This window comes from Bombyx mandarina, chromosome 04 (assembly GCF_030267445.1).
Source record: "Bombyx mandarina strain Sakado chromosome 04, ASM3026744v2".
Taxonomy (NCBI): Eukaryota; Metazoa; Arthropoda; class Insecta; order Lepidoptera; family Bombycidae; genus Bombyx; species Bombyx mandarina.
Window position 1 is genome coordinate 8283610 of NC_143211.1, and position 13043 is coordinate 8296652.

Here is a 13043-nt window from a genome sequence, read left to right on the forward strand (position 1 = left end):
AGCGTACTAGTGTTAAAAGGTTACCACAGCCAAATATCACGTGTACGATACGAAGAGGATTTAATGTTCATTCAATCATAATAATCTCATAAACACAGCAGTGGTTCTCGGTAGCAGGAATGCAAAAAACATATTTCCTTTATAAGTAGATACCTATTGAGCTAAATTTTCGAACACAGAAATAAAGAAAAAGTAAGCGATCACATTTTTATTACCTACACATGTTAAATATGTATGCACATATTGAGAAATATTAGATCTATGCAACTTATTTGTTTATACGTAAAGTAACCATTTTTTATCGTGTCAAAGTGGGACGCCTACGGAATTTCGTACATAAATAAATACATATATAGGGTACGTCGGGGTAAGATGTAATATTTAAGTGCAAAATAAAAAATATGGTTTAAAAATGACTGGAAATAATTTATTATGGTATCTTACCCTCACTGTCATCTTAATTCTTACACCAACTTGCCCTTAAAATAATAAAAATAGTTTCGCAACAAAAAAACTATTTTTCTACAGCAAAATTAGTTACTTTAGTATGTATTTTGTAATAAAATAAGCGTTTGGGATAAGGTCGGTAAGTTTCTAATAAACACATGCACAACAGATAAATGAGTCGACTATTATCAAAGCCGGCAATGTGATTTTGGACAATTATTGGTAAATCAGAAAAACGAATTATTGACTTTGTATTCCATTGGCAGTCACAAAACTCTTCTGAACGACATCTTAGATAAATAACAGGTTAAGTATTAACCTTTATTTAATGCAGGTTTTGAACCGTATTCTTTGAAGGAGACGATTATATTCAAATCGATCTGTATTGACAAATCAATAACATTTTTTTGTCCAAATGCCACTGAAGTAGGAAACCTATGGAAATGAAACGTCAACAAAAAATTCGTGCCACTGTGACGTCATCTGACCACAAAACATGGCGGTTTAGTGCTGTACAAAAGATTTCAATGTTATCAGGTTTTATCGATAAACGTTCTTGGCTCATTTTATTTTAAATATTGTTGAGTATTATTTATTTGTAGAATTTATACTTTAATGGGAAGTAAGTAGGTATATTGTTATGTGCAAATATGATATGATTTAGATGGGTGAAATCTAAGACAAGTTCGTCCTTCGAATTTGCCAAGTAAACGATATGATGATTTTTAAAAGTTGCTACACTGATTTTAAAAGTTGTCGTTTGTCGCAAAACATAAAGGTATGGCGTAGTAGTAGTAAGCCATCTGCCCATTTCTAGCATGCTAAATGTTATCGTATTTTGTGTACGTGTTGTTCTTAGACTATTACAATCTATTTTAATTGTTTTGCTGACTCTAAAGTCCGTAACACACTACCGCAGCGCACCCCAAGGAAGGTGCGCCGCACCATTTGAATCACTTTCACTTGAGAGTGATTCAAATTTTAAACTTATCAAGGGACCGCGTGAAAAAAAAAACCTACAGAACATTTATTCATTATTAAAAACGTCATTCCTTGTGACTTCCTCTCGAAAATCACTTAATTATTAAATATTTAACGAATTTACAATAGTGTTTTACTCACTGCGGAATAAAACTAATTTATTTAAATAGTTCCGAAGAGATTTTGTCGGTAGCCTTTTTCCCGAAATATCTAAACAGAATGTCTAAATATGTTTTGATGACATATTTTAAAGAGGAATTTATGATTAGTGTCATGATCAATAGATTCCGACCCAAAAATGGTGTCCGATTTTTCGGATGAGGGCTCCATAATGAATTTAAATATATATAGATAATAGTTTTGGGGCATCGACTTTCTTGAGATCCTATAAAATACGTATTAATTATTATTTTTGTATGTTCTAAGCATGATAAATTATGAAATTTTATATAAGCAATCATATTAAATCGATATCAAAGTCAATAATTAATGTACAACCCAAAACAGACGGCCGAACTGACGTGACAATGACATTTGGTGCGCTCAACATGGCGGATTTTCGGCCTCATTAGACGGAGACGGAGATATTTACGTATATTCATGTTTCATTTTATGTACGCACTGAAATACTGTTATATTGTTTTCCTGCGAGTTAAAGTGCTGAGTAAGAACGAGATAGATATATGTTTATGTGTGTGCCTTCAAAATGGGTGCTATTTATATAAGCAATTGTCTGTATAGAACAATATGTCGTGTCCCTACTATATAGGTCTATGCCAAATGCACAGATTGCCACCTTTGATAATAGACGACTCAAATGAAAGCGGGACATTTTTGTTCTCGTTGGGGACAGCTGGACGGACAGCCTGAAAGCGGGAAAATCCCGCCCAAAGCGGAACGTATGGCCACGTTATTTTTACGTCAACCCACATTATAATCATTTTATTTAGTTATGACAAATTATTTCCATGCATAGACTATAGTTCTTCATGTTTGTTTTTCTTTCGTTGTGGAAATGACCAAAATTCTGAAGGTAACCCTTTCATGTCACGTTCCCTTTTGACAAATGCTGAATATGACGATACACAATTTCCAATAAAATAATTTGCTTGTCCAAGAATAGCTAAATCCAAGTGTGGATTGGACGATGGCTGAAATTTTAAAATCTTTATTTCTGGACGACGCAGGCCAGCATTTAATTCTTCTATCATATGGTTAGAGTCGGACGCCACAAAAATATATTTAATGTCGCTAAGTTTCTTTATTACTCGTTTTATTTGCCTGGAAAATAAACGCTGTTACAAATTCTTGTAAAAACACAAATTCGAATCATGCCATATTGAGTATGGAAACGGAAGCACAATTTAATGTCATATATCTTGATAATTAATATTGTAGTGGGTGCAAATAATCATTTCAGGAAACAAAACTATTACCTAGCGATTCCGTATGGTCCTATTAATAATGAGTTATCGGAGTTTTATAAACACGTTAAAGAATGTCAAAAGTGAAAATTATAATAGTTCGATGGAACTACTTAGTCTGGCCATAAATACTGTTACAAAGGAAAACAGAAAAAATTCTATGGCAAATAACATTTATTACTTTTACCGTATGTTAGTTTAATACATAAATATAAAACAATTAAAAGTATAAAAAGTTATTCGAAGTGGTCTCCATTGGCTGCAATACAGTCCTTTAAACGTTGAGGCCAGTTATCAATAGAAACACGCATTCTTTCCATGGGAAAAATTTTCACTGCCAATCGTACGGATTGTTTTAGGGACTCCCAAATTATCATGGCGTTTAGAGCAAGCCGTACTCTCTAAAACTGACCATAAATCATAATCCAGCGGATTAAGATCGGGACTAGACGACGGCCAGTCTTTAGCTCTGATGAAGTCCGAAACGTTCGTTTCCAACCAAGAATGCGTAGACCGAGCTTTATGACCTGGCGCCGAGTCTTGCTGGAAGGACCATTCTTGATTATTGAACATGGTGTTGTTATTAGGGGCTTCACTACCTTCTCAAGAATGGTATCTTGATACATTTGTGCCGATGTTTTGATACCATTTTCACAAAAGTATGGCTCAGTCACTCCTTCATAGCTAATACCCCGCCAAACCATAACTGAAGTCGGATAGTGCCCACGTTACACTCTGTCGAATAATTGGGAAGCTTCCTTAGAGCTTTGAGTATAAATATGGTCATTTCGTTTGTTAAAATGTTGCTCAATTGTAAAAATTTTATCATCCATAAACAAAATTTTTCTATGACCTCCCTTTGCGTACCGCTTCAGTAGGTAGTTGTTTCGATTTTACCACCCTATTCTCTTTTTAAATTATCAGTTAAGAAATGACCAGTACGTCCCTTATAGGCTGCAAGTCCTAAGTCATCTTTTAAAATACGCGACATGGTTCTAGGTGCTATCTTCATCTCCCGAGATAAAATCTTTTGCTTTCGGACAGGATTTCTTCGAATTCTTTCCCTTACTGCTTTGACCACCTTTTTCGTACGAACACTATGTGGACGGCCAGATCTTTTTCTGTCACAAAAAGAGGAGGTCTCATTGCACCTATTAATAGCCCGGTACACAAACATTTTACTAATACCAAGCGTATGGAGAGTTTTAAAATTTGCATTTGGCTCCATACCTACTTTGTGTAATGCAATCACAGCGTTGCGGTTCTCTTTATCACCCCACTCCATTTTAATATCGCAAAATATTGTACAATGTATTGGCGCCAAAATGAGAAAACTCAATGAGCAATCATAGAAAAATGACAGATTTCAAATTCAAATGTAATATTTTGTTTATTTTTAATTTTAACAGTATTTATGGTCAGACTAAGTATAACGTTCATTAGCTTTGCTTTAACGTTTTAAGACTTCTTATAATGGGCTCATTAAGGTTCTAGTTCATAGATCTCATAGGGTTCTGCAAGTTGGGGATGGTAGAGGGCAAGGGTTTATTTACCCTGGTTCAATAATCGATGGACTATATTGGAAATTTTAACCCTATTTTGACTAAATAGTGCTATTCTAACCGAAAAACATTAACCATGGACATCTTCATAACCATGGAGTTCCGCGGGATGGGGACGGTATAGGAGTAAGCCCTTACCCAGTCCCTCCTCCTCTCCGCCCTATAATGGAAAATTTTACCGACACACTAACACCTGCTAGGCCACCTAATTATAATAAAATGATTATATTTTGTCCAATTAAAAAACATACTTACTTTAAGATTTCAGAAGGCTTTGGTAAACACATTGACATTGTTAATGGGCCTCTTTCATTTCTGTAGCCAACGCATTGTGGTGCTGCAAACAGCATTGGACTGTCTTTTACATGCTGGCATGCTTTTACCCAGTCTTGTCCATTTCTAAGATGAATTCCAAGAAAACCTCCTCCACTCATGTTCTTTTTTATAAAAAGTTTTGATCTGTGTTCAATATCATTACTCCATTTTAAATATTTCTGCATATCCACATTCTCTTTTTGTACTGGAAAACTAGCTGGAGCACCTAAAATTATTTAAATAATCCCAACTTTTTTTTTTATTGCTAAGATGGATGGACATGCTCACAACCTACCTAATGTTAAGTGGTTACTGGAGCCCAAAGACACCTACGACGTAAGTGCGCCACCCACCTCGAGATATAAGTTCTAAGGTCTCAGTATAGTTACAACGGCTGCCCCACCCTTCAAACCGAAACACATTACTGCTTCACGGCAGAAATAGGCAGGGTGGTGGTACCTACCCGTGCGGACTCCCAAGCTTAAGATGTTTGTTCAAGTATAGAGTTTACAGAAATTCTTGTTAAGCTCTTTAAGTAGGTTATAGGGAGATTTCACTAATATACCTCTCATTTTAATTTTGACTGCATATTAACTAGCCACATATCCATTTTTATAAGTACACATCTATAGTTTATTAATCATATTATTAGGCATAGCTCATATAATGTAAAATAAATGTATGTGTTTGTTTTCTGTATTCAAATGTAGATCTTGAAATCTAGTAAGACGTGATATTTGCAGTTAGCTTACTTATTTAGTTTTTCTGTATAATTTCTAATTATAGTTAGGCTTCAACCCCGCAGATGTAGGACTGTCTGTTTACATAACTAGACAATCTCATAATGACACCATGATGGTTTTTACACTCTCTAGTATTTTTCACTATATTTTATTTTACATTTTAATTTAAGCTGCATAAGCATTACTCAAATAATTTGATTCCACAGTAAATATAAGGTAACAGTCAATCTAAGAGGTAACTGCAGAAAAAAATATATTTCTTGACTTACCAGTAAAGGCTAAAACAGGCCATTTATCAACTGGATACCTTATTTTCCACTGTTCCAAGATCTTTTCATTCTGAGCATCATAATTCAAAGGTGCATAAAACTCTGATCTGTTAAAGTCTATATTGTAAGTATCCCAAAAGGGTCCAAATGGATTACCAGATTTAGCATTACAACTGTTTTGTATTTCACCTGTCCTTTGAGTGTAGCAAAAAGAGACTCTCTTTTCTATCGGCCATACTGTTGGTGCAATTTCTCTCATGAAATCTTCCATTGTTATAACATTAGAAAATTCTAATAATTTATCTACATTAAAGTAGGTATCAAATGGTACTTGTATGGACCTAGGCTCACCGTACCTGTATTCAATCCAAGGTGGCAGAATTAAAGTTCTATTAACTGCTTTACTAAAAGCCAAAACACCCAGAAAGTGATCAGCTTGATTCCCAAATCTGCCTGGAAATTACAGCAATAATCTTTTAATAAATTGACAAAAATATATTTGATCTAATTTATGATGTCACAGTTAGATAATTATGTGATGTTGTGTTTGTTAAAACCACTGGACTTCGTGAAGAAAATTATTTACAGCAAATTACTAAATACTAATACTACTAACTACTCATGAATTTTAACTAAACTTTTTTTTTTATTGACCTTGTAGGCATACGAGCATACGGCCCACCTGATGGTGAGTGGTTATTGTCGCCCATGGACTTCAGCAATGCCACTGCCTACCGCTTAATACTCTCCACAAGCCTCGTTTGAAGAAGGACATGTCATAGTGCTCGGGAAACACTGTGGAGGGGAGCTCATTCCATAGCTGGATAATATGTGGCAAAAAAGATCTTAAGAAAGACTTAAGGACAGAAAGACTTAGTTTAGGCCTTAAAATCTAAGTGCCCAATTTTATTATTTTTATTAGTCTAAGCAGTTCAAGAGCTATAAATTGTATGGGGCATCATTTTTAAAATTTTGTTAAGCAAATACAAATTCAACAAAGACTGTGCTTCATTTAACTTTCAAGTTTGAGTTTTCAAAATATCAGAAATGATAAAATGAAAACAATAACTGTAAATTTAAGAAATAAAACAGTTCCACTATTAACCAACTTTGCTTTTTGCTGCAGTAAGACCCCATTGTGTTCACGAGGTCTTAGTGAATTGGGATTTCCTAGTTCATAGAGCACCTAAGCTATCACTACACACTTGATAATCTAATGGCACAGATATTTCTTTTCAACCTTGTGTACATTACTTGCTGTTTAGGCATAAATGATATTTATTTCGTAAATTCCATTATCCATTATAAAAAGCTTCATTTAGAACAAAAATTATTGGTACCACATGAATGTATTAATTTGAAAAGTTTTCGAATGTTGGGTTTAATAGGAATGTCACGAATTAATTAATGGCCTCTAATCAATGCTATTGATATTTGTGATTATATTGAATTGATTTAAGATTTACAAGTATTTGTTTATAAATAAAAATTCAAGTATTTATTAATTTTGCCATATTAACAAAACAATATCGTACCCATGCATGGACAGTACGCAATATAGCCCTTTTTTTCTGGATTTAAACTTTTCACAGGAGATGTAGTTGTTAATAACACCATCAAAATTACTGTGATCATTTTCTGGAACTTTTACAGATTTTTATAAATTTAATTAAAATTATGTAGGTACCATGACATGGGGTAAATTGGGATCCTGGGGTAAATTGGGACAAACCTGCGGAAGATTCTCAAAGTACCTGTAGCACGGAATCTACCTAATTTTGTTTATGTTAATATTTATCAATGTATAGAAGAAAAACCAAGTTAACTATGGAAGTACTAAATATGAGTTAAGTTGGTCCCAAAAATTCGTCAAATTAAATTGAAAATAGTGGTTGAAAAGTGCGTTTTAAAACAGCTTAAAGAACTTTTAAAAAAAGTAATATTATCGTTGTTTTTTCAATAAGATCACAGTTTATATAAGTTTTTAATACACCTGGAAATACCACAACAAACGGTAAGTTGCAATATTCTTATTTTAAATACAATATTTCGACAAAATAAAAAATGTATATTTTTTCCTTTCTTTTTGGGGAAAATTGGGACGTATGTAGGGTAATTGGGAACGAGATTGGAAAAATTAGGGACGAGAAAACACAAAATTGGAACGCCAAAAGACAAAATAGGGATGGCTTGTTAGGGTTGTCACTGATATCTTTAATAGATTTTTTAGCCTATACTATCACTTAATTGAGTGATGTAAAGAAGGTTAATGTGTTTATCAGTTAGTTTATGTAAGTATTATAGGTAAAAGAAAAGTATATATATAATTACTTTTTTTTCGCGACATTTACCTTGTAATATCTGCCCGGTCGTATGTTCTTTATAGCAATAAAAAAAATTAAAAGTTAAAAGAACTCAAACGAATCAAAACTTTTGTTATTTCAGAATCTATTCACGCGTCGAATCATGATTTTGTTAACATTCAAAACGCACACACAAATAAAAACAGGCCTCAGATTTTAAATGTAACATTAATTAAAAATCCGAGATATCCAATTATGAATGAGTGAATTAATTGAGTTTAGTTATTTAGCTTAGAAAGAATTTCTTTTATTTTTGTTATTATTGGCAGTAATCAGATAAAGCTGTTTTTTTTATCTTATTCACCTGATCTTACTCTTGCTCAAAGATTATTTTGAAAATGTTGATTAAATAAAATTGTATTATTGCATTTCCAGTCCTTTTGTTTTCTATTTTTTATTCTATTTTATCATTTTGTTTCAGAGTTGTGATTTTTAAGGAAATTAAATAATAATTTTCTAAAATATAACATGTTCATACTTTTTTTGATCATTGTATTGTTGATTATCATTCACGTCACATCGCTTCGGAATAGAAACCAGCTTAATTTACACTATGTTGTGTATTGTGCTTAAATTATGGATTGTATTCATCATTTCGGTCCATATAAATAATTATATGGCACCTACCTATATATCGCAGTACTGCGAGTTGACAACCCTTACAAATATCCCAATTTAACCCTTAACCGTGTCAATTTACCCCGGACGCTGGGTAAATTGGGACGGCCATTATTTTACCGATTATTTCTTTAAAATGAATAATTAAAATTATGTAACGGTTTTTATCACCTAGGTACGTTCAAGACTCAACTTATTTCTTTGGTTGAGCAGTGACTATTTAATTGGAACTATTTTAAAATTCAATCTGAAGGTCGATTTTGTCCCTATTTACCCCATTGTACGGTAAGTACGGTGTGTAGCTACTAAATTGTTTACTGCAATTTTTTTTAAAGGGATTTTATGCCCTGGTAACTAAGACCTTTAGGTCATGTCTTATTTTAATTTTTGTTCTTATTTGTATGAAAAAATTATAATACGAAATGAAATGAAATGATATGAGGTGATATGGTATGAAATATAATCTCAGTAAAATGGTGGTCATTTACTGAGATTTTTCAGTGGACTTTTTGGAGGATTCCGAGAAGTTACGTTCAGCGGCTTTGTCATTTTCACACATTTGTGCACTTTTGCAGATACTAAATAGTTAATAAACTACCGTTATAACACATTTAATTCTGAAGAAACATTAAATAGACAAAATAAAACAAAACATACAACTTTACTCCTCGCGTTCCCGCCAAAAAGTCTTTCTATTATTGTATATTTTTTTAAAGGTTTTTATGACCTGGTAACTAATATCTTTAGGCCATGTCTTATAGTGGTAGTTTTCCAATTACGGTACTAGAGCGCATTATGCGGCATAATGCTTAACGTTGAATGTTCCAACTACAGCAACGCTTCGCACAATCGATCACTCTTCAAAAGTACTGCCTGTCATCAGATGTTTTATTAATGGCTCAAATAACTCATCTGTTTCATTATCATATATATTTTCAATAAATATATCACTTGTTAATGAAATAATTGATTGATTTAAACTCGGAGCACTCGACAAATCATCGTCATCACTATCATCTCAATAAGATGATTAAAAAGTACATAATTTTCTTAGAACTCATTTAAAAAAAATACTCAAAACGTAAAAAAATGTTAATGAAATAATCAAAATCCAAATTAATTAAAATAACCGTAAATAGTTTTCAACCAATTATTATTGTTTACCACATTATTTTCAACACTGAACTTAGCGCACTCTGCTGATGCATTTGAAAACTAATTCACGTTCTGATGTAAACTTCTTAGTTGAAATTATCAGCCATAAGTTGACGTCATTGTCAATTTGCTTTGATTACATTAGATCACTGAAGTAGGAAACCTATGGAAATGAAACGTCAACAAAAAATTCGTGCCACTGTGACGTCATCTGAGTGCTTAGTGCGAGTTTCAAAAATCGAATCGAATGACTCGCATCGAGTGTACGCTCTTCACGGTGAAACGTGCGGAGCTCTGAGTGCGAGTTACTCGATTTGCAGGACGTTTATTCATCTTTAGAAGCAATAATTTTTTCTTTTATATTGGTAGCACGCAAGTTTTTTTTTAAGGCGTTTAATTGAAATGCCAAGCTTTCTAACGATATTTATAATTAGTCGGGTAATGGGTAATGTACCTGTGCTTAGTGCGAGTTTTTTTAATTACTCAGTCGATGTTAATGTTATGTTTAATTTGTGTGAGTTTGTATCAGTGCCACCTAGTGGTAAGCTTATGAATCTCATTTTGTGGGAGAGAGAAGGTTTGTTTATGTTGCTGTCTCATGTATCGAATAGCTTTACCGAAGTGAGCCTCTCGATTATTGTATGTGCGAGTGCGAGTTACAAATTAATGGATTTTGAGAGTATTTCTTCACTTTCAAGCAAGTTAAGTAGTCACTAAAAATTTTGCCGTGAAACCAATACAATATCAAGATTTTTTCTTTCGTTTTTAATAATAATGTTGTTTTTTAAGGTTTTATCTATTCTAATGGTTTATACACATATATTTTTTCGGTTAGAAAATTTTATAGACGTCTAGCTAGTTGTAAATACATATTAATTCTTTGCTTTTTCATTTAATTCTTATTAAATCATTGCTTTTTTTTAAAGAGTTGTTTGATGAGAGAGAGAGAGAGAGCGAGATAGAGTTGTTTTTTTTTTTATTGCTTAGATGGATGGACGAACTCACAGCCCACCTGATGTTAAGTGGTTACTGGAGCCCATAGACATCTAGAACGTAAATGCGCCACCCACCTCGAGATATAAGTTCTAAGGTCTCAGTATAGTTACAACGGCTACCCCACCCTTCGAACCGAAACGCATTATTGCTTCACGGCGGAAATAGGCGGGGTGGTGGTACCTACCCGTGTGGACTCCCAAGAGGTAATACCACCAGTGAAAGAGTATTCTTTATTGTACACAAAATGAATAAATATTGTGAAACATTTTTTCTTGGTCTTATCGCTAAGAGTGATCTCTTCCAAACAACCATTAGATGGGCAAGAATAATTTCGAAATGAATTGCACACTGTGTATCTATCTATTATAGAAATATATACACACACGCACATACACACGCACACACACACACACACACACACACACGCGCGCGCAATATACATATTTACAGGTACATACGTACAGATTTATATTTATAAATTATATAGAAATTTGAACAATGTAATAATAATTTTGCTTCTTTACACATTTATAAATAAGGATGGATGCTCGTAATAATTTTAGTATATTTGGGCCACCTAATGAAGATCATCAACACTATTACCGTAAATACAATCATTTTATAAACGTTCAACGGATAAAAGATTAAACCTATGTAAAACATAATTTCTTTAATAAAAAAAAACTGAAATAATTACCTATTCCAAGATTAATTATGTTAAGTATGTCTAAATATGTAATTACAATTAAATAAATTCTATAATAAACTTCTAATTCTAATACTTCTATTAAAGTTACTAAAACAATATGTTTATGCTGGGCAGTTTTCGTGTATTTTAAAGGTTACGCCATTACGGCAAAGTTTGTTTACGAAATTGCACCCTTAGAATGGAAGTGGTATAACTAAAAAATTTAAGATTAGTTTTATATTTCAAAACACTTATGTATTATTATTAAGAACCTACATTTTAAGTAGGTAATACGTGCAGCAAAAATGTTGGACTCCTTTTTACGAAAATTGCGCGGACGGAGAAGTACGAAATTTCCCACACTCATAGAGAATATAGAGAAGTAGTGCAGATTGCTAATTTTTTTTTTTTAATTGAGCATAAACAATAAAAAAATAAACTAAATGAATAAAAAAACCTTACACACATTACCAGGTATTTGACACACACACACACACATGCATTTATACTTTTTTTGTTTATTGATTTATCAATCTGTGGTCAAATTGAGAATAGATTAATATTTTTTGTCTTTAATATTATTTTTCTATAATGTAGCCTTGGCGACATAGAGCAATGATTATTATAGAAATGATGATAATAGAAAGGTGACAATAGAACTATAATAATGTTCAAACTTAAAATTTAAATAAATTATGGTAAAATTTCGACCACTGGACTACCATTAGTAGATAATAATAAAATCATTTATTGCCTTTCACACAGATTTAGATTATTACAGGCAGCCTACAAGGAAACAACAAAAAAACAAAGCACTATTTTATCATTTCTGGCAAGCAGCTCAACATTTGCACTTGTATATTATTAATAGGAATTTTATTAAGAATATTGACAATTTATGAGGAATTTGACAAGTACGGATTAGTTATAGATATATGTAGTTACATATTGTAAATTAAATTAGTTTTATAAGTGCAATAAAAAATAATTTAAATGATAAAATGATAAAGCCATACCTTTTTCCAATGTGACGATTAGAGGGTATCCTATTATTCTTTTCTATATTATTCTATCAGCTTATAACATTAAACAGTCTCTTTTAGTCTAGAAAAGGACAAAGTACTCTTTCTGTCTTTTTCAAATAAAATGGCATGCCTTAAAGTGTTTAAACCGAAAAACTAAAAAAATACAATTATTGTATTACAATATTGAAGTTTACCAGAAACTAAGAATTTTGGGTTGAGCCACTTTAATTCTAAAGGTACAAAATAGTATTGAACACGTGACATTACCCGAATAATTTTGAAAGTAGTTGGTTCCCATTAAAATGCTGTTAAAATGCGTTGTATTTCATTTAGACGGTCTAATGCCAAAACATCACGTGCTACCAATATACGAGAAATAATATTATTGCTGCTCTCGGTGAATAAACGCCCTGCGAAGCGAGTAGCATATCTCAACTCACACTCACAATTCTTCATT

The 13043-nt window shown here is 32.6% G+C and overlaps 1 protein-coding gene across 2 annotated transcripts; it reads right to left on the reverse strand.

Annotated features, from left to right (window-relative positions):
- Positions 1 to 193: 193 nt before the first annotated feature.
- pofut1 (protein-O-fucosyltransferase 1) lies at positions 194 to 9075 on the reverse strand. 2 transcript variants are annotated; one of them, XM_089740294.1, is made up of 5 exons: positions 9007 to 9075; positions 7277 to 7423; positions 5742 to 6194; positions 4670 to 4955; positions 194 to 2709 (listed from the first exon to the last, which is right to left on the reverse strand). In XM_089740294.1, exons 2-5 carry the CDS (start codon positions 7374 to 7376, stop codon positions 2406 to 2408), a joined length of 1143 nt encoding a protein of 380 aa, XP_089596420.1. In that variant the 5' UTR covers positions 7377 to 7423; positions 9007 to 9075; the 3' UTR covers positions 194 to 2405. The 2 variants fall into 2 exon arrangements, with proteins under 2 accessions (XP_089596420.1, XP_089596421.1); XM_089740295.1 differs by having other exon boundaries at positions 5742 to 6190; positions 7277 to 9015.
- Positions 9076 to 13043: the final 3968 nt, after the last annotated feature.